At 43.9% G+C, this 19,867-nt stretch overlaps 2 protein-coding genes across 5 annotated transcripts in view; both read left to right on the forward strand.

Annotated features, from left to right (window-relative positions):
• Positions 1–1,717, forward strand: part of WIPF2 (WAS/WASL interacting protein family member 2) — a 39,138-nt gene extending 37,421 nt beyond the window's left edge. For all 3 annotated transcript variants that reach the window (XM_059907436.1, XM_059907438.1, XM_059907437.1), the window contains exons 7-8: positions 1,090–1,191; positions 1,434–1,717. In XM_059907436.1, the coding sequence (XP_059763419.1) occupies positions 1,090–1,191; positions 1,434–1,474 (143 nt within the window). In that variant the 3' untranslated portion in view covers positions 1,475–1,717. The remainder of the gene's footprint in view (positions 1–1,089; positions 1,192–1,433) is intronic.
• Positions 1,718–8,535: 6,818 nt separating this feature from the next.
• Positions 8,536–19,382, forward strand: CDC6 (cell division cycle 6). 2 transcript variants are annotated; one of them, XM_059907434.1, is made up of 12 exons: positions 8,536–8,617; positions 9,902–10,092; positions 10,944–11,225; positions 11,350–11,549; positions 11,795–11,970; positions 12,382–12,488; positions 13,259–13,398; positions 14,246–14,346; positions 15,516–15,580; positions 18,135–18,337; positions 18,775–18,915; positions 19,226–19,382. In XM_059907434.1, the coding sequence occupies exons 2-12, from the start codon at positions 9,915–9,917 to the stop codon at positions 19,313–19,315; spliced, it is 1,683 nt and encodes a 560-aa protein (XP_059763417.1). In that variant the 5' UTR covers positions 8,536–8,617; positions 9,902–9,914; the 3' UTR covers positions 19,316–19,382. The 2 variants fall into 2 exon arrangements, with proteins under 2 accessions (XP_059763417.1, XP_059763418.1); XM_059907435.1 differs by lacking the exon at positions 8,536–8,617 and adding an exon at positions 9,095–9,126.
• The last annotated feature ends 485 nt before the right edge of the window (positions 19,383–19,867 follow it).

Raw genomic sequence — 19,867 nt, forward strand, 5'->3', positions numbered from 1 at the left:
AGCTTTTAGGTCAGAGGCTGTACCCTCTTCAGTATTATTGAGACAGGAATTACGTATCCTCCTAGGAAGAAGAGCTCCTTTCTGGACCTTTGAAAACAAAACAACACTGTGTACACAACTTTTATCTAGTAATCCAAAGCCACTGACTAGTTGTGTTACTTTGAAGAAGTCACTTCATTTTTTTGGACCTCACTTCCCTTATCTGTGAAACAAGGAGACTGACTAGCTCAAGAGTGTATCGGATTAACTTTTCCAAGGTTATAAATGAATCTTAGACCCCACCTAAGAGATTCTAATTCATTAGGTCTGGGATGGAGCACCAAGTAAAGATTGTCCAGCAGGTATTGTTAGACCCTCTGTTGAGGAAGTCTGGAAGGATCTGCACAGTCCCTTTTAGCCTGAACGCTGTAGATTCTTTAATGGTTGACTCTTCTCTGGCCCTGCTCTAGTCTGTTCCTGTTAAGTGGACCAGTATTTTTGCTTGGAGGATATGCCCTTTGGAATGTGATCGAGCCACACCCATAGAACATTTGAGCCTTCTTGTAGAGGGGTCATGGAAAGTGGGAGCGGGAGCCACGACATGGCCATCCCGACTGTGTTGCAGAGCTCAATGAGGGGAGCCCGGGCCAAAAGGGAATTTTCTGGTCAGATTGTTCACTAGCTGGTGGCATATAGTCCCATTTTAGATTAATTTCTACCAATTTGTGGATTCAGTTCAGTTGGTTTCCCATGGTGATAGTCTCTAACATGACTATGTTACCGAAACACAGAACTATATTTCCTTCTCCTGCCATGCAAACAGCTGGGCTCCTTTCCTGGTATGTGCCTGGTTTGGGGTGGAAACATTTAAAGAACCAGTTCAAAGACTCATTCCTTAACGTAAAGAGCCTTTGAACACACTCTGTGCATACAAGGCACAGAGAGTAATGCTGTTGCTGCCCTCACGAACCTTGCTTTAGTGGGCAAGGCAGGCCCTCATGGTACATCAGGAAGCCTGGGAGACTAGTATGGGGAGGGTCAGAAGTGGCAGAGGTGTGTGTGGGAGCACGAGGAAGGGTGATATGAATTAATATTCTGTTCCTTTTGCAGATGATTTTGAGTCAAAGTATTCTTTCCATCCAGTAGAAGACTTTCCTGCTCCAGAAGAATATAAACACTTTCAGAGAATATATCCCAGCAAAACAAACCGAGGTGAGAGAAGAGAATCATGGAAGGTCTTCCATAATTGCATAGGCTGTAGAATTGGTGTGTGCTTTTCTTAGCTTAAAATTTGCTTCTCCCTGTCTGCATTTTCTTAAAAAGACAACGAAGCCTTGTCCCAAATTTTAAAGGTTAGCTTGAAGAGCCTGTCTGTCTCTCATTTTAGGAATGTTTGGGTTATTCAGGGTCTGGTGGGTGACCTTGCGTATGTGGCTTTTATTTATTTTTTTCAGCTGCCCGTGGAGCCCCACCTCTGCCACCCATTCTCAGGTGAAGCCTGGCTTGGTCCTGTTCCTCAGGAAAAGGATGGACCCTCTCCTCTTCTCAGATGGTCCCTTCCATTCTCCCTGAAACCTGCATGACAGCTCCTAACGTGTTTCTCCAGTGCAGCCAACCTCGAGACTCCAGGCGTCCTCCCAGCCACCTCCATCTATGCATCTCGTCTCTGGACTTGGTGACCGGACTCTTTATATTGACAGTAGGGTCTCAAACCCTGCATCCATCCCTCCTCTTGCAAGCCCTGCTGGCCAGATGAGGAAAAAGATTCCATGTCTCCTGCTTTCCTCTGGGGAAAGGTGCCTTGTTGTGATGAATGAACTCTATTGTCCGGGCAGGGTGGAGAATGGTACTCCTACCTTCTCCTACCCACTGTGGGGGGAGCTTGGTGGGTATATTATATTTCATCATTTTAGGAGGCTGGCATGGCCAGGACTTCTGGGGGTGGGCATTTTTAGTGAAATGGGAAAGGAGTTTGCAGAGAAGTGATCTGTTTTAAAGGTCAGGTTTAGAGCATGGGCAAGGAAGTGGGTCTGCTTTATTTTTAGGGGTATTTTGGTTTTGCCCTCACCCCACTCCACGCTCATACCCAGAAGTAGGTTGGATATAAATACTAAATACTAATCAGTTGAACTAAACATCTGATAAAAAGAGAGGGTGAAGTAAACTGGGGGTCCTTTTAGAGCTAGTCAGTTCCTCTGCGGCACAGGGACCAGGAGCCATGTGAGCCCTCTGGGGCTCCCTGCTCCATTTCTTCAGGTGCTGAGGCTGAGGGATGTTTTTCCTCCTCTCACCACCTATCCCCTCAAGAGAAAAGTCCCTTTCATTCATTCATTATGGATTCAGAAACCCCGAAAACCTCTAGTGAGATATAGGAAGATAGGACCTTGGCCTTGGCCTTAACCTTGACCTTGAGGCTGCCTCAGTCTTCTCTGCTTGGCCCTGAAGGCCACTGGCCCTGTCAGTCCTGTTCAGAAACTTCAGCCCCTGATGGGTGCTCCAGGATGATGAAGAAGGGAAGGGTGAAGCACCTTGCGGAAGGGATCAGCTCTGCGGGCTGTGAATGACTTTAACTAAGGCCCGCTCGTTGTGAAGTTCATAGACCATCTGAGTGAGCAGGCTCTTCCTGTTCCCTTCTGCACCGCTCAACCCCAAGACTGCAGGGGTTAACACAGCAGAGTGGAGAAGGGTGAGTAAGCTTATGGGGGTAGTCAAAGATTCCTCTGCCAAAAGCACAAGGACTTTGGTGCGGTGTGCCTCAGTCCAGTTGATCTTCCCTGGCAGCCAGCAGTATGTTGTTTCGTCTTCCAGGTCCTAGTTAAAGAGCACAGAGAAAATGGAGGTTCCCAATCTAGGTAGGAACTGAGCTTGGATCATGGTACAGGGACTTCCCCTTCTCCAACAGCACGATGGAGCTCCTGGGCTCCACATCCAGCTGGTTTGGTTTGCTAAAGCTATTGTCAAGTGCAGAGGCTGCTCAAAGCTTGAAGTGAGAGCAAAGGAGCTTTCATCAGATACATCACAGGCTTAAACTGCCCTAGGGACCTTTCCTATCTGTTGGATCACAGACGAAGGATCTGTACATGGTGCCCAGTGAAACCCAAGTCTTCCCAGTGCTAGATGAGAGAGCTCTCAACTTGGGTTATTTATCTGGGGTCTGCGATCCTTTGCCATCCCCTGGACCATATTGACTGTTGGGGCAAACCATGATTAAGTCTGTGACCACGCTTTTTCTAATCATTCTTTATTTATCATTCTTATTTTCAAATCTGTTAGCAGTTACCTCCCAGCAGTATCCCCCCAGCATCCTGAAGCCAGTGGAGCTTAGAGAGAGGATGCTAGTGGAGGGAAAAGGAGAAAGTACAAGACTTGATACCGCAACAGAGTTCCAGGGTAGATGCTGACCCCAGTTACTGAACTTGGACTGTGAAGTCTTCCCATTTATTTTTGAAATGGGAGTTGATGCCTTTTGTACGATGTTATCAAAGCGTATCTCTTTTCCCCTCACTACTCAAACATAGAGCATCGAAATGAGCATCACACATAAAAGCCAAACCCCAGCTTTTCAGTGGGGCTACTATCTTCCTCCTGTATGACCTGATGCCCCTCATGTTCCCCAGCATTTGGACTGTGTCACGTGGGTATTGAATGTACTTTCATTTTCTTGGCCTCATGGAAAGAGGCCTGGGACTAGATCTAGTCCGATGGATTTTCTTCTTCAGAGCATGTTGATGACACAGTACCTATTTAAATGTCTTTGCCTTATACCTTATTTGGTCCCTGTGTTAATAACAGATTTATTATCATGTATATTTACTATTGATGAATGGGAATGTGAGCCTCATAGTTATTGATCTATTTTGTATGCTGTAAAAAGCTTGTAATACAGGTTTGAGGTGGGCTGGCTACAAGAGCACTAAAACTTCTCACCTTTTAAACTGCTCTTTTTATCTGCTTGTGGGAATGTCATCTCTTCAGTGGAAGATTGGGTGGTCTCACGTTGAGGCTGTTGCCCAGTCCCATTAACCCCCTTCTCCCTTCCCAGAAGGAAGAGACATTGCCCAACTAGGCATCAGGAAGCTGTGTTAAAAGCCCTTGTGTGGGTTTGGTTTTATGATGTTTTTCTCGGGTGGGAAAAACTTCATAGTTGTTTCTTACTGCCCTTTCTGGGAAGCAGGCCAGTGGTCTGCAGGTTTTTAAATGAGCTAGATGCCCCTCTCCCCCTCTCCTCTGGTCCCCAGACCTGGATCGTAGCGCTGTGGTGCTCCAGGTGTGGTTTGCTCTTTCGGGGGGGGGGGTTTCCTCCAGCTGCAGAGGCCCAGCGTTTTCCCAGCTGGGCCCGCAGAGTGAGAGCACCTAGGGCTATCCCACCCAACGGACATGAGGCTTCTGTCTCCAGAGTTCATCCCAGCCCTCCGAACTGGCAAAGGCAAGGAGACTAGCCACTGGCCATTGCCCTGGGGGCATCCCCTCACCCCATAGCTTCCCCTCTTGAAACCTAAATTTACCTCCAGGGAGAGGTGAGATAAAATTGTAAATAGACTTGCTACAGAGCAACTCAGGGTTGGGGTGTGTTTTAATTCTCCTGATCACTTGAAATAATCTGTAGGCTGAGTGCTTATGGGAGTGGGGGTGAAGTGTGACTCCAGGGTCCTTCCGTTCTGCAAAGCTCTGGGGGTGGAGTAGAGGGCATCTGAGGCCCTTTGATGGCACTACACTGAGCTGTCTGTTCTTCTGGAAACCCAACCTACAATCAACTGCAAATCAGATTCCTCACATTCCAGCTGTAGTCTTTCTTTCCCTGTTGGATCTCAGTCCCTGGCTGTACGTGGTCAAGGTGGCTTTCTGTGAGCCACCCTAATTTAGGGAATGGGAGGCATTACAACTCTGCCTTCAAGACTCGTCTCTTAAAAGCAAAATGAAGCAAAACTACAACCACCTTCAAAACACATACAAAAAAAAAAAAAAAGGATAATTTTAACCGAAGGAAGGGTTTGGTTCCATTCAACTCCACATTCATTGTGCCTTTACTTGTGTTAGATTTCTGTGCTTTCTTCCTCTCTCCCTCTTTGAAGCAATTAAAATCTTCCTTGATAACTGCTGTTTCCTTCTTTCTACTCTTGTCTGACAACTTAGTGGGTTCCCTCTCTAATTGTCTTAGATCTCATTCCACTGGTGGCAGAGGGGCCGAGCCTTCTTTTCTCACGTCTAACCCTTGTCCTTTTCCACGGCGACCAGCATGGGAGCCATCGTCAACACTGAATAAAAGACGAGAGTGACGTGTGTGAAGAGTGTATGTATGTATGTGTGCGTCCATCTTTGTCTGCATGTGGATTGGTTTCTTTTCTTCTAAAAAATAATTTATTGTATGATTTATTTTGGAGTTGTTTCTGATTACAGTACTCCCTCTCCCAATTAGCATTGATTTCTTTACCCCCTTCTACAATGTATAATCCGGTCTCAGGTTGGATTCTTTGGTACATTTCTTTCTTCTGGATGCCGTGCAGTTTAATTAAACCTTGCTTAAAAACAAAAGCAAAAAACCTGAAAACTGTGTAGTCTTGTCTGGAATACCACCACAAGTGGTGGCATAGAGGGGAGAAAATCTGTTGCCTCCGGTTAGGGTAGTGGTTTGATTCCAGATCCTCTGAGAAAGTAGAAATACTAACTTGGGCAGAAGCATCTGCAGCTTCCTGAGAGTTTTCTCTCCTCCCCTCCTGCTGTGTTTTGAAAATCACAGTCCCAGTTAGCCAGGCTGACTGAGTGATTCTGATAGAGTTGGTCATTATTTATATTTGCCACCTGACTCCCCTTTGCCCATGATTCCAGGGAACTCAGGAGACCCCCTGGCCTTGTGTCCTTTCCTTATATCCCTAATGCTTCTTTCCACCTGTGTGTGTGTGGTAGATTCTCACACTGTAGTGTGAAGAAAAGGTGAGGGCAGAACACACAGACTGTGTCTGTTTTTATGTGGGTGTTGCCTTTTTTTCTTCACTGCTTAAGTTGAAATCTTAGCTGGCTTTCTTGAACTTTGACTATAGGTGTCAGAATTGAACCAGACATTCTCTGCTTACTGTGGTCAGCTGACATACTCACCACTAAGATTTAATGAGCTTAACCTACACTTTATCGCTAGCAAAGGTCTTGAAATTATTTCCCATACTGGTTCATAATAAGTGTGTGTATGAGTCACTCTCACGGTTTGATATAAAAACCTATGAGGGTGCGGGAGCAAGGGGAAAAAAGGGCCTCCTTTCATTTTCATCCATATTTGCCAGGTTGGCTGAATTCCTGATTCTTTGACCCATCAATTGTTATTAATATGATTAATAAACTACCTATTTATTGATTTAATTGTTCCTCCTGTGACTTTGAATAGCCCTCAAATAGAGCTTGCCTAAATGACCCTCAACTTCCTAACCCTGTAAGCTTTCTCTGTCCTATTGGGATGGTATTGCTCGTCTGTGTATGTGTGCACATGCCCAGACACACATAAGGATGCCGGACAGGTTCTTCCTGTGTCATTTGGTTCCTTCCCCCATGACACTGTGTATGGATTAGCAAGTGATAAGGACACTAGTTTGCACACTTTAATTATTACCAAGACATAGCCGCTTATGGTGAATGTGCCTCTTAAGTGTTTTCTGGCCCAGCCCAGCCACTAACTGCAACTTACTGCAAGGAAGCTACCTGTCTCTGACTTCCTATTACTCTGCAGACAGAGGTAAGAGAACTAAAATGTCAACCTCAGGATCCTAACCACCCCAGAGGATAACTATGGGGAAATGCTTCGTCTTTGACATCACTGGAGCCCAGTCTGGATTGTTTTTACACATCATTGAATTCATTCTCCACTCCTAGGTTTAGGGGTGTGAGATCTAAAGGACTGTATGCTGTCTGACCACAAAAAATGTTCAAGCAAAAGATGGATATCCACTTGGCAGGAATGTCCTTTCCATTCATTCAGCAAGCGTTGATTGCATATTTTACTCTGTGCCAGACACTGACAATATGAAGACGAATAGGACATGGTCTTTGCCTCCAAGGAGCTCAGAGTCTAGCAGAAGACTTCAGGACAGCCACCAAGGGAAACCTATGCGGGGCATTAAAGGCTTTATGGTAATTAGCCAGGGCGGAAGGATGGTGACTGGCATTCCAGACATAGGAAACAGCAAGGCCAAGGCACGGAAGCGAGAAACAGTATGATGGTATGCTCATGTTACTGGAGTAGTGAAAAGAGAAAACTTCAATTAGGTAACCTTTTAGAGAACTTTCAATCTGGACATCCCGTGATTCTCTGCCTGCTTCCACAATAGTCACTTATTCTTGTAGGCTTTTCTTGGACCGGTGCTATATTTCCTGGTGAATGCTTTCATAGGCTCCAATATGCACGTTAAGTACTCATGGCTTCCTCTGCCCCCTCTGTCCCACTGTAACTGAGGTAGTTGTTCACCACCATCCCTTAAAAGCTGGCTGGGCACTTGTTACCATTTCTGGTTATGAAGGACAAGTTTTAGGTGCCCAGGTTATAAAAATAAATATAAACAGTGAAAGTTGCTTCTTTCTAGGTTCTATTCCCCTGTTAAGAGATCAGACATACCAGCTGGTAAAAAAGTCTCCATTCTGTGGTAACACTTTCTCCATTCATGGCAGCCTACGCTCTTCACTCTTGTAGTTTTCAGCTCCTAGAAAGCCATCTCTCCCTCCAAAACCTGCATCTGTCTATTCCCCCTCGGTATGTTTAAGTGGTCAGGAGTTTGATCTCCTGTCAGACTCCCTGAGTTTGAATTCCAGTTCTTCCACTTACTAGTTGTGTGACCTTGGGCAGATTTACTCAACCTCTCTATTTCAGTCTTCTCATTTGTGAAATGGAAATAATTCCAACTTCATGGGGGTGCCTGTGAGAATTAATAAGGTGATATAGTTAAAATACCAGAGCTCAGTGTCTGGCACACACACAAGCACTCAGTACTGGCTTTTATCTCCTATATGAATGAACTACAATTAAGTTGATTGTAATATTGTTTTCCTATTTCTCGGCTTGCTCTATTTCATTTGATATTGAAGGATGACAGATAAATGCTTACCATCACCTAGAACTGGGTTTGGGTTTTTAGTGGAACCTGGGTTATTAGCATTGGAAGCTGGCCTGTAAATTACTGCTCTAATTTATATTTTTCATTAAAAGCTCAGATTGCCACTCCTTCTGTAGTGGTCTTCTCTGGCCCTGAAACCCTTGTATTTAGCCATAAAAAAAATATATTTTAAAATTAAGGGGCCATAATTCTCTCCACTCCCCACATTTGTGGATTAATGGGATTAATGATAGGAAGGTACACAGAATACCGTATTCTTATCTTTAACAAAATAAAAGCAAAGGCCTGGCCCTTTTTCTCACCCTTGAAACACAAATCAGGGAGATACTGTGAGGAAGTGCAGTGTATTTATGTTATGTATGTAGAACTTTACAAAGAAACATTGCTTTTGGTGTCAGGAAATGGTCCTAGGCCCTTCGAGGCCACCAAAATTCTGTGACCTCTAACTAACCCTCGGCACATTTGCTTTGTGTCTTGCAGTGTTGAGCATTAGATATGTAAAGCGCCTAGCATCATACCTCGCACCCAGAACCGCCCAAATAATGGTAGGTATTATGTAGTAACTCTCTGAAAATCTAGCCCATTAGGGTAAGGAAAAAATGGGTACGTGCAGCAGTGAGAAGGGGTACTGAAGGTAGGGCGTGTGAATACAGTCGCTAGCTGCAAAGACTACAGCTCCCGCCGGGCCTCACTCAGTCGGCCCCGGCGCAAGCGCGCGTCTTTCCGCCGAGGCCCCGGATGTAGACTGCCCCCACGGCTCGGTGGGCGCGGCCTCACAGTGGCGCTGAGGCCTGAGGCTCTCTTATTGGTTGTGCGCCTTCCCGCTTGATTGGTTGTGAAGGAGGGGGCTGGGGCCAAGGCGCGCGGCGCTCCGGCGACACCCAATCAGAAACGTGGCCGGGCTTTGGCGGGAGGCGGGAAAGCTGCTGCTGTGCAGATTTGGCGCGAGTGCGTCTGGGCTTTCCGGCTGACGGTGTGGGGGTTTGTCCAGGATCCTGTCGTGCACAGTCCCTTTAGTTTTGTGCGGGAGAAGTGAGAAGGCGCCGGCACTGAGGTGACGCAGCACTGTGAGGTGGAAAGGAGAGGAGGCCCAGGTCCTGGGGGGCGGCGGAGTTGGGTGAGGGGCTAGGGCGAGGACCGCGGGTTCTGTAAGAGGAGGAGAGCTCAGGTCGCGGGAGGGTGAGAAGGTCGGGGTAGGGAAGGGTGACGTGCGCTCTCGGAGTGCTCTGGCAGTTGTGCTGAGTGCGGCAGGAGGGAGACGTTCCCCGAACATCTGGGGCTATGTGGGGCCGAGAGTTGGGTAGAGCGGGGATTGAGTGCGGGGTGAGGGCTTGGGGGAAGCCTGTAAATGTGGGAGGCTGCTGGGCTAAGCTGGTGTTAACGGTGTACCCCGTGGCTGGAGCCAGGGGAGTAGAAGTACTATGGACGCCAATTAAGATCAACTTGCTATTGCACGTCTCGAGTGGTTAAAAATTTGGGCTCTGGAGCCAGAATGCCTGGTCTTATATCCTGCTTTGCTGTGACGTTGGGCCTCTCTGCCTCTGTTTTTTCATCAGTAAGATAAGGATAATAGTACCTACCTCTAAGGTGGTTGTAAAACTTAAAGGAGTTAATACCTAAAATGTTTATGACAGCCTTTTACTCGTAGTAGGTGGTGTTCGCTATTGTTGCATAGATTCGGATATGAAGCAGAATTAAATGCTAAAATATTGTTATAACATAATCTACTTCTGAAATGAATTTTGATCTTCGGTATAAGTTACATGTTAGTTGTTTTTTCTTCACTTTTACATATTGACTGGCTGTCCTGTTCTCTTTTTTGTACACAGCTGTGTTGCCATCATGCCTCAAACCCGCTCGCAGTCACAGGCTACAATCAGTTTTCCAAAAAAGAAACAGCCTCGGACATTGGACAAAGCTAAAAACTCCAGTGACACCAAACTAGAACTGACAAATGTCCAGGCCATACCCCGTTCTCCTTGTGCAAAAATTCTGCCTCTTAGCCCCAGAAAACGTCTGGGTAAGCTATCCATTATTTGAGTACAACTTTTTGACTGGTAGCTCTCGACCTCTCTTTCTCAATAATAAGATGCCTTTGAAACAGCTTTCTGAGTTCAGTTAAGACCACTCTGTTCCCTTTGGTTATTTTCAGAATGGTTGCTAAGTGCTTACTGAACTTCAGAATTAAGCTACTTATTGAGATTACTTTCCGAACTACTTAATAGGTCTGATCTTCAGTTCCTTAATACTGAACTTGGTTCTGTCAGTGTTTTAAACGACCTTGCAGTTAGTTATATAGTATTTTGAGACTTGCCTCGATAGTTGTGAAATTAAGAAAAACAGGTGACAATTCTTGTTTTAGAACAGTGGTTGGTAATCCTTTCTTTTTCTTTCCTTTTTTTTTTTAAATTATTTTTTGTTTGGTTTTGTTTTTTCCTTTCTTGTTTTAGATCATCTCTTTTTAATGAGGGGTGATTTGGTAGGATCTGGAGACATTTTTAGTTGTCATAACTGAGGGGGTGATACTGACAATAAAGGCTGGGAATGCTGCTCAATATTCTACAGTGCACAGGACAGTCCCCCACAATGAAAAATTATTTGGTCCAAGATATCAATGGTGCCAAGGTTGGGAACCCCTGTTTTAGAGCAATCCTAGAATTTCATCCCATTAAAACCTCTATCAAATAGTAAGACTCAGTGGTGCCATCTGGTGGCCACTAGTTGCTTCTGGATGAGAGGCATTTTATTTTGGTGGTTCTGACCATGATAGAAATTCATCCCCCTTTTCTGTGGGGGGGGATGCAGAGATCTTTCCAAGTCCTTTTACTATCCACTGCTATGAATGACCACATTTTGATTTTAATGTTTCAGGTGACGACAACCTGTGTAACACTCCCCGTTTACCTCCCTGTTCTCCACCAAAGCAAAGCAAGAAAGAAAATGGTCCCCCTCGCTCACGTACATCTAAGGGGCGCAGATTGGTATTTGACAATCAGCTGACAACTGAGTCTCCTAGCAAAAGAGAACAAGCCAGAGTTCACCAAAACAAAATACGTTCCTCAGGTCCAAAAGGTCAAGACATTGCAACAAATTCTGAGCAGAGACGTCCACTGGAGAAAGAATCTGCATGTCTGAGACTTCTCAAGCAAGAAGGTTGGTTCTTACATGGCAGCTGATAGTGCAGCCTCGTAAACAAGGCTGGTGATTCCAAGTGAAACCTGGTGGGTCTTCTCAGTCACCTCTGTTGTGTCTAATTGTCCTTTCATGTCTGGCACAGGCACTTGCTACCAGCAAGCAAAGCAGCTTCTGACGACAGCTGTCCCAGATCAGCTGCCTGCCAGGGAAAAGGAGATGGATGTCATCAGGAATTTCCTGAGGGAGCACATCTGTGGGAAGAAAGCTGGAAGTCTTTATCTTTCTGGTGCTCCTGGAACTGGAAAAACTGCCTGCTTAAGCCGAATTCTGCAAGACCTCAAGGTACATTGAGAGTCTGAATGCTCTTGCCAAAATGATACTTGGTTATCAAGGGTTAAGAAAAAGTAGAAGTGCTTAGGGGACTGCAGTTTTCCCCAAAATAAGACATTTTTAATTACACTGTCTAAATCTTTCCAAATGAAAGTGGACCTTATTCTCTTGTATGCTGTTAACTCTTCAAAGACACTTCAGGTTCCATCAAACCTTTATCTGAGGCTAAAATAACTCGCATGTTTGCATTTTTCTAGAAGGAACTGAAAGGCTTTAAAACTATCATGCTGAATTGCATGTCCTTGAGGAGTGCCCAGGCTGTATTCCCAGCCATTGCTCAGGAGATTTGTCAGGAAGAAGTATCCAGGCCAGCTGGGAAGGACATAATGAGGAAACTGGAAAACCATATGACTGCGGAGAAGGGCCCCATGATGTAAGCATTGCTCTGCTGCATGTTGCTCTGTGAAAATCTGCAGGATCCATTGCCCACAAACTCACATTCTCATCTCTTGAATTTAGCAGTTTGCTCATAAAAAGAACATTTCCTATATTTTCTCTCTGAGGGGTAGTTACATAAGCTTAAAAGGAAAGAAGAAAAGAAAAAACAAAAACCTTCTAATTTTAAATTGGGGGGAAATGTTTTTAAACTAATTACTTGAAAAACCTGTATGTTATTTTCTGGTGATGATGGGGGTATCATCATAACAGTGACTGGAGGTGGGACAGATTATGATCTTCAAACTGGTCTTAGCTGTAGGAATGTGACCTAGCGTCAGCCCAGATCAAACAGATTGGAGAGTTAAGAAGGTGAACATGGGTACTAATTGTTTCTCTTTTTTTGTAGTGTGTTGGTGTTGGACGAGATGGACCAGCTGGACAGCAGAGGGCAGGATGTATTGTACACGCTGTTTGAATGGCCATGGCTAAGCACTTCTCGGTTGGTGCTGATTGGTTAGTGCTCTGTTGTTGATGTTACGTGGTGGTTCTAAAGACCTTTTTTTAAATCTCTTCAGTTTATTCATCACATATTTTGTTTTGTTTTGTTTTTTGGCTGTGCCATGCAGCTTGCGGGATCTTAGTTCCCCGACCAGGGATTGAACCCGGGCCCCAGCAGTGAAAATGCCAAGTCCTAACCACTGGACCACCAGGGAATTCCCTTACCAACTATTATTTGATCTTACACCAGCTTTCTGCTTTCTTACCAAAATAAGAAAGTTACTATAAAATAATAAGAACCTTAATCTAAGTCAAATCAACTTTGTTAACTCTGGATAGAAATGACATAATGCTGCATTTCAGAGACAATTGATTTTGGGAGTATCTGATCCTGCTTATAATTGAACAATTCTAATCCTAACTCGAAAAGAGCATTCTTCGATGATTATGTACATCTTATCTAATGGATATTCAGGGTGGAGGGTGGGGGAAAGTGGGAAACAACAGTTGGAATGCCGGATTATAACTGGAAATTTTATTCAGTTTTTTGGTGGGTGTTTTTTTGTTTTTTTAATATTTATTTATTTGGCTGCGCTGGGTCTTAGTTGTGGCGTGCGGGATCTAGTTCCCTGACCAGGGATTGAACCCGGGCCCCCTGCATTGGGAGCGTGGAGTCTTAACCACTGGACCACCAGGGAAGTCCCTTATTCAGCTTTCAGAGGGTTTAGTTTTCCTTTTATGATGATTTGACCAATGATGCTTAGTGTTATTTATCTCCTTCTCAGGTATTGCTAATACCCTGGATCTCACAGACAGAATTCTGCCGAGGCTTCAAGCTAGAGAAAAATGTAAGCCACGGCTGTTGAACTTCCCACCTTATACCAAAAATCAGATAGCCACTATCCTGCAGGATCGACTTAATCAGGTGAGTGCCAAGCATTGTACCAAGCTGAGTGTTCCTTGTATCACCTGTGAAGATGGTTCAAAAATATTTTGCTTTGATTGCATTACTAAACAGGGAGTTCCTATAGCCCATTCATTTTTATATGAATTTCTACTCTTGGCTCCATTTTAGATGCCTTAGTGTTGGAATAAAAAGAGTTAGAGGAGTCATCCAAATGCTTCTGTAATGGCCTTTTAAAATAGGACCTGTGGGGACCTCCCTGGTGGCGCAGTGGTTAAGAATCCGCCTGCCAATGCAGGGAACACGGGTTCGAGCCCTGGTCTGGGAAGATCCCACATGCTGCGGAGCAGCTAAGCCCGTGCGCCACAACTACTGAGCCTGCGCTCTAGAGCCCGCGAGCCACAACTACTGAGCCCACGTGCTGCAACTACTGAAGCCTGAGCGCCTAGATCCTGTGCTCCACAACAAGAGAATCCACCGCAGTGAGAAGCCCGCCTACCACAACGAAGAGTAGCCCCTGCTCACCGCAACTAGAGAAAGCCTGCGAGCAGCAATGAGGACCCAACACAGCCAAAAATAAATAAATAAATTTATAAAATAGGACCTATGAAAACACTTTCTCTATTGAAAATGGCCAAATAGATTTTAGTTTAGTTTAGTTTTGCTAATTTAAGTTTCAACTGCTTTTTTTTCCCTTTGTGAACCTCTACCACATTCCTACAAAATGCTTAAATGTATGAAATCTCCATTTACTTCTAAGCAGAAAAGGCATCTTAGACCCTGAAGGTTGGTCAATCAAGTCTAGGACCTAAATTGCAGAGGGGAAGTCTTATAGTTCAAACTGTCATCTTCTATGTGTTGTTCAAAGGCATCTAAAGATCAGGTCCTGGACAATGCTGCCATTCAGTTCTGTGCCCGCAAAGTCTCTGCTGTTTCGGGAGATGTTCGCAAAGCGCTAGATGTTTGCAGGTGAGTTATGGCACTGTTGGCTGCTTTTATTAAAAAAAAAGAAATGCTGTTAATTGTCTCATGTAACTCAAGTGAATGTGGCTTAAGAGGCTCCATTCTGCCACATTTTACACTCAGAAAGGAGGACTTGTTTCTCAGTGGGGAGCTCTGCATTTCCACCCTGTTAATGTCTGAAACATTATCAGTCCATTACCTACAGAGGGAGAAACAAATGAGATGTTGCTGGCACTCCCTGTGGTGATTATAGATTGGTTAATTACATTTGTATTAAAAAAGACTCCAGTTTACTTTTCCATTAGCTGGTCTCAAGCAGGTTTATTTATGGACCTGAACCATCTTTGCCTTTAGACTCTTTTTCCCTTCCTTTGCTTTTGTGAGCACCCCTTCCTCCAGTTGGTAGTCCCCCACAGTTGTACTCCAGACCTCTCTCTCCCTTCCCATCCCCCGGCCCCTCCTGCTGGGGAAAGCCTCTGTGCTGACTGATGAAATTTCTTCCTTCCCAGTAGGGACACTTGGTCCATTAAAATGATACTTGCTGCGTTGGCCCGCTGGTCCAACTTCCCCCTACTGCCATGCAGAAGATCCAAGTCTGGCTTATGGCTTCCTGTGGGCAAAGTACTTTGGAGAGAGCAGTGGGAGAGTAAGCTCTTCCTGTTGCTAGATGGTGTGATCCTGGATTTGAGTTTCCCCTAGTCAGCAAACTACTTGGGTAGAGACTGCAACTATGAGCAAGAGTCAAGTAGGCCAGTGTGGTCTTAGCCTACACATATCCTGTGTATAGATAACTGAGGACTCTCCTCTTAGGTCTGGTGTGTATGGGTGGTACTGGCTCTCTTTAGTCAATCACCCACACTACGTATCCTCTCTCCTGTCCATGACGGGTTTTCCTCCTCCAAAATGTTATCATTGGCTCAGTGTACGATGACTTACTCGGCCTCTGTAATAGGAAACCATGTAGTGTTGAAGTTTCTCAGATTCCCTGGTCCATGAATTATTTCAAGGCAATTAAGTCTCCTGGAGCTGAGACATAACCCAATTTTGTCTGGGGGCTTTAAAATTATAAAACATGTTGCTTTTTGTTAATGTGCCTGTTTTTGAGCTTGGTGGTTTGGTGTGGTGTTTGGTTTGGCTCAGCCTAAATTAATTTTAGAAATATTTTTTTTTTACAGGAGAGCTATTGAAATTGTAGAGTCGGATGTCAAAAGCCAGACTATCCTCAAACCACTGTCTGAATGTGAGTAGTTTATCTCCTTTCTGTCTTCCTTTATAATTGGAAGCTTAACTTCTCTGAGGAAAGAGATAGAGAGCTGAAATGAGCATAGTTAAATCCACACTCACCCATTTGTGTATGGGTGTCGTGTTTTTCATCAATTTCATCCACTTTATTTCCATCTTGCCTGCCAGTGCTATAATCCATGCGTTACTGGAAATGAGTTCTCCAGGGTGTTACATGAATGGTTGGGACAGAGTCAGTTTTCTTTCCAAGCTCTAGGAATGAAAACTAGACAGTAAGGTTGGATCAGCTTCTCTCTGGGTACTTATGTTGAGTGCACTTTAGGTCTCAACATAGGTGGAAGCAAAGCCTGGGAAGTAAGAGAGTCAGACGGGAAAGAATTGAGTTCAACTTGAGATATCGCAAACCTTTAAACAAGTCTAGGAGGGTGGAGGTACAAAGATAGTATTGCTACATTAAACTGCAGGCTTTTACAAAAATGACAAAATTAATTTTCCTTTCCCTCAGCCTTGTTCTCTTAGCTATGGCAGATGTAAAACGGCCATGGACTACATATCTTGTGTTTAATATCCACTCTTAATCTTTAGAAACAGGACAGTCTGATTTGATTGTTTCTTCCTTCACTCCTGCACTGGTTGAGTGTTATTAAAATTGTTTCTAGCACCATAGTTCCACAGAAGACTCTTTTTTTCATCAACTTGTTGAAAGAAAATTACTAAAAATATTTCAGAATTAGCCAAACTTAGTGCTTAGACTCATAGCAGGTCATATTTGCCAATGCATAGACTAGATACTGGTTTCTCTTCAACTTTTCACATTATTCCCTTTTTTCCCTTACCAATAACATTTAGGCTTGCCAGTGGACCCTGTGAGCACCACCCGCACACATACAGCTAAAAGGGGTTGTGAATTCCTGTCATAAATTATTAATCTAATTCCTGTCTTTTGACCTCTGGTAGGTGTGGTTAGATTTTAATGGCTCTAGAAAGCTATAGGGAGACTGACTTGAAATAGATATAAGAAGACACTCTCCAACAAATAGCACTAACTGGGCTTCTTTGACACAGTGTGGGTACCCCAGTGTTGAAGATACTCAGACACAAGCTGGATAGGTGACCACTTTTTGGGATTGTTTTGAAGAGACTCAGCTGTTGGGTAGGGAGCGAGACTAGACCTCTAAATTCCTCTCAGCTTTAAGATTCTGCTTGTTTGATCGCTGATCTCCAGTTTCTCCATGACGATTAGTCCTGGGTAGCATCCCATTTGTGGTCATGAAATAGAAGCAAACTCTTGTGAGACAACTGACTTAGTCTCAGGAAGTAACTTTAGGCAAAGGTTGTTACAGAGCAAATCCCTCCTCTGTCTTGCAATTCCTGCGTCCAAACAATGAGGCCACAATCCTCCGAAGCTTGTTGGCAGTTTCCCAACCTCCAGACTCTGAGATGGTGCTATCTGCTAAGATATCCAGTGACATTTTCTCAAGTGTTGCTCTCCTGGAGATGAGCTTGGGCAAATGAACCCAACCTCAAAGGTCATTTGGGGAGGCTATCTAGAGGACTTAGGTAGGATTGTCCACGTTTAGCCACTCTTTTTTTTTTTTTGATGTGGACCATTTTTAAAGTCCTTATTGAATTTGTCACAATATTGCTTCTGTTTTATGTTTTGGTTTTTTGGCCATGAGGCATGTGGGATCTTAGTTCCCCAACCAGGGATCGAACACGCAGCCCCTGCACTGGAAGGTGAAGTCTTAACCACTGGACCGCCAGGGAAGTCCCCTAGCCACTCATTCGATTTGAAATATTAGGTAATTTTTTGAGCCTTTAAAAATGACCAGGGACTTCCCTCGTGGCGCAGTGGTTAAGCATCTGCCTGCCAATGCAGGGAACACAGGTTCGAGCCCTGGTCCGGGAAAGATCCCACATGCCGCGGAGCAACTAAGCCCGTGCACCACAACTACTGAGCCTGTGCTCTAGAGCCTGCGACCCACAACTATGGAAACCTGTGTGCCTAGAGCCCGTGCTCTGCAACAAGAGAAGCCACCGCAATGAGAGACGCCCGCACCACAATGAAGAGTAGACCCCGCTCGCCGCAACGAGAAAAATCCTGGACGCAGCAACAAAGACCCAACGCAGCCAAAAATAAATAAATGAATTAAAAAAAAAAAAAAAGACCAGGCCCAGCCATCTTTGTTTCAAGGTTCTATCCTTCTTTGCCTTTGAGATATTAGGAACCTTCCAAGGCTGAGTACATTGGTTCTCTGTCTGGTCCTTATTCTTTCATGAGGTGGATTTCGTCTCTCTGACATTAAATTGCACTCTACAGGATAAAATAGCTCACCGTTCTGCCCAGAAAAAGGATAACTCTACTTTCCAAGTCATGTCACACTTTGGCATCTTTCTAAGGATCACATTTTGTCTCATCCTCTGGCTTCTAGTTACAGAATTGGAACTTCTGCTTTGCTCTTGAATTTCCTTCTGCTAAAACTTAATATCATCTGTCTCAATACCCACAATATTTAAAAAATCTAATTAAGCTTGATTTATTTACTTTATAGGTAAATCACCCTCTGAGTCACTGGTTCCCAAGCGGGTTGGTGTTATTCACATATCACAAGTCATTTCGGAAGTTGATGGAAACAGAATGACTTTGAGCCGAGAAGGAGCACAAGATTCCTTCCCTCTTCAGCAGAAGATCTTGGTCTGCTCTTTGCTGCTCTTGACCAGGCAGTTGAAAATCAAAGAGGTCACTCTGGGGAAGGTTAGTTGGGAATCTCAGCAGATGGAGCTGAGGTGGAGATGAGAATCTGCTTTGCAGAGCAGATATTTTCCAAAAGGCCTATCACGCTCCAGCTGATGTGAATTAAAAATGGATTTTAACAGTAAGAATAAGTACTGGTATCATGTAAAAGGCAGCTGACTATTTCCCTTGGGTTGTGGTTGAGACCTTACCATTAATCTTCTCCCCTTTATTTCTGCCTCTCCCTATGAAATATATAAAGCCCCTTTCTTGCATTACAGTATAGGTTTTTGGCAGTATCTCCAAAATGCCTTTTCAAGGATTTCATTGAAAAGGGAGAGAATTAGGGTATTCAGATAACTATTTTGCAAACCCAGATTCACAGTCTTTTAAAAGATTACAGGGTTACAAGAGATATGACTTTTAAGCAACATTTGTTCTCCTTTGTTTCCTCTCAGTTATATGAAGCCTATAGTAACGTCTGCCGCAAACAGCAGGTGGCAGCTGTGGACCAGTCAGAGTGTTTGTCACTTTCAGGGCTCTTGGAGGCCAGAGGCATTTTTGGATTAAAGAAAAACAAGGAAATGCGCTTAGCAAAGGTACAATGAACTGCTTCTTTGTGACATTGCTTTTAATTGTCCTGCTTTGGCGAGCTTATCTTTTGCTCAAGTAAAGATTTAAAAATGACCACAATTAGATAAACAATTTTTTTTGTTAGGTAGGGTTTAAGGTGTGTGAATATAGGGCTGTAGTATGAATGAGATTTTTTTTTTTTTTTCGGGCTATTGCAAAAGCAGTGTTTAACTTGCTTGCCTCTTGTGAGAAAAGTTTAACACGGTAGAAGTTTGTGTAATGAAAACTGCTTTTGTGAGTTCTCCACCATGAAAAGTCCTTTTCTCTTCTTTGCAGGTGTCTCTGAAGATTGAAGAGAAGGAAATAGAGCATGCTCTGAAAGACAAAGCTTTAGTTGGAAATATCTTAGCTACTGGATTGCCTTAAATTCTTTTCTTTTATACTAATATTCTGCCTAAAATTATCTGGCTGGCATTTAGAGAGGGATGGAATCTTCATTTTATTACTTTATACACTTAGGTCTGAAAGCAAACATGACCTTTTTTACTTAAAACTGATAAAATTTAAGCTATAAATTCATGAATATTAGCACAGAATTATATATCTTTGGGTCTTATTATGTTTATGCATTAAAGACTACCAAGTAGACCCTTTTTAATTATTCACTGCCTCTACCTCTAGTGTGCCTCTAACCAACATGCTTGCAAGTATACAGACTTAGGCTGTGGAAAGTTTATGTATTTATCTCTGTTTCCTCAAACATTGGTGTATTTTAAAGAATTTTTGGACTAGAGGAAGAAGAATGAAAAAGGGGATGATCCAGGAAAATAAGCAAGTCCACGTGGAGATCTGGAGGACACTTTGATCAAAGAATGTTTTTCTTTTTGGAGTATACTGTGTTCATGTTGCAGATACGTCCACATTGTGACATTTTAAAGGCTCATTGAGTGTCTTGGGCACTCCCAAGCTTGTGGAGGT

Source organism: Balaenoptera ricei, chromosome 20, assembly GCF_028023285.1.
Source record: "Balaenoptera ricei isolate mBalRic1 chromosome 20, mBalRic1.hap2, whole genome shotgun sequence".
NCBI lineage: Eukaryota > Metazoa > Chordata > Mammalia > Artiodactyla > Balaenopteridae > Balaenoptera > Balaenoptera ricei.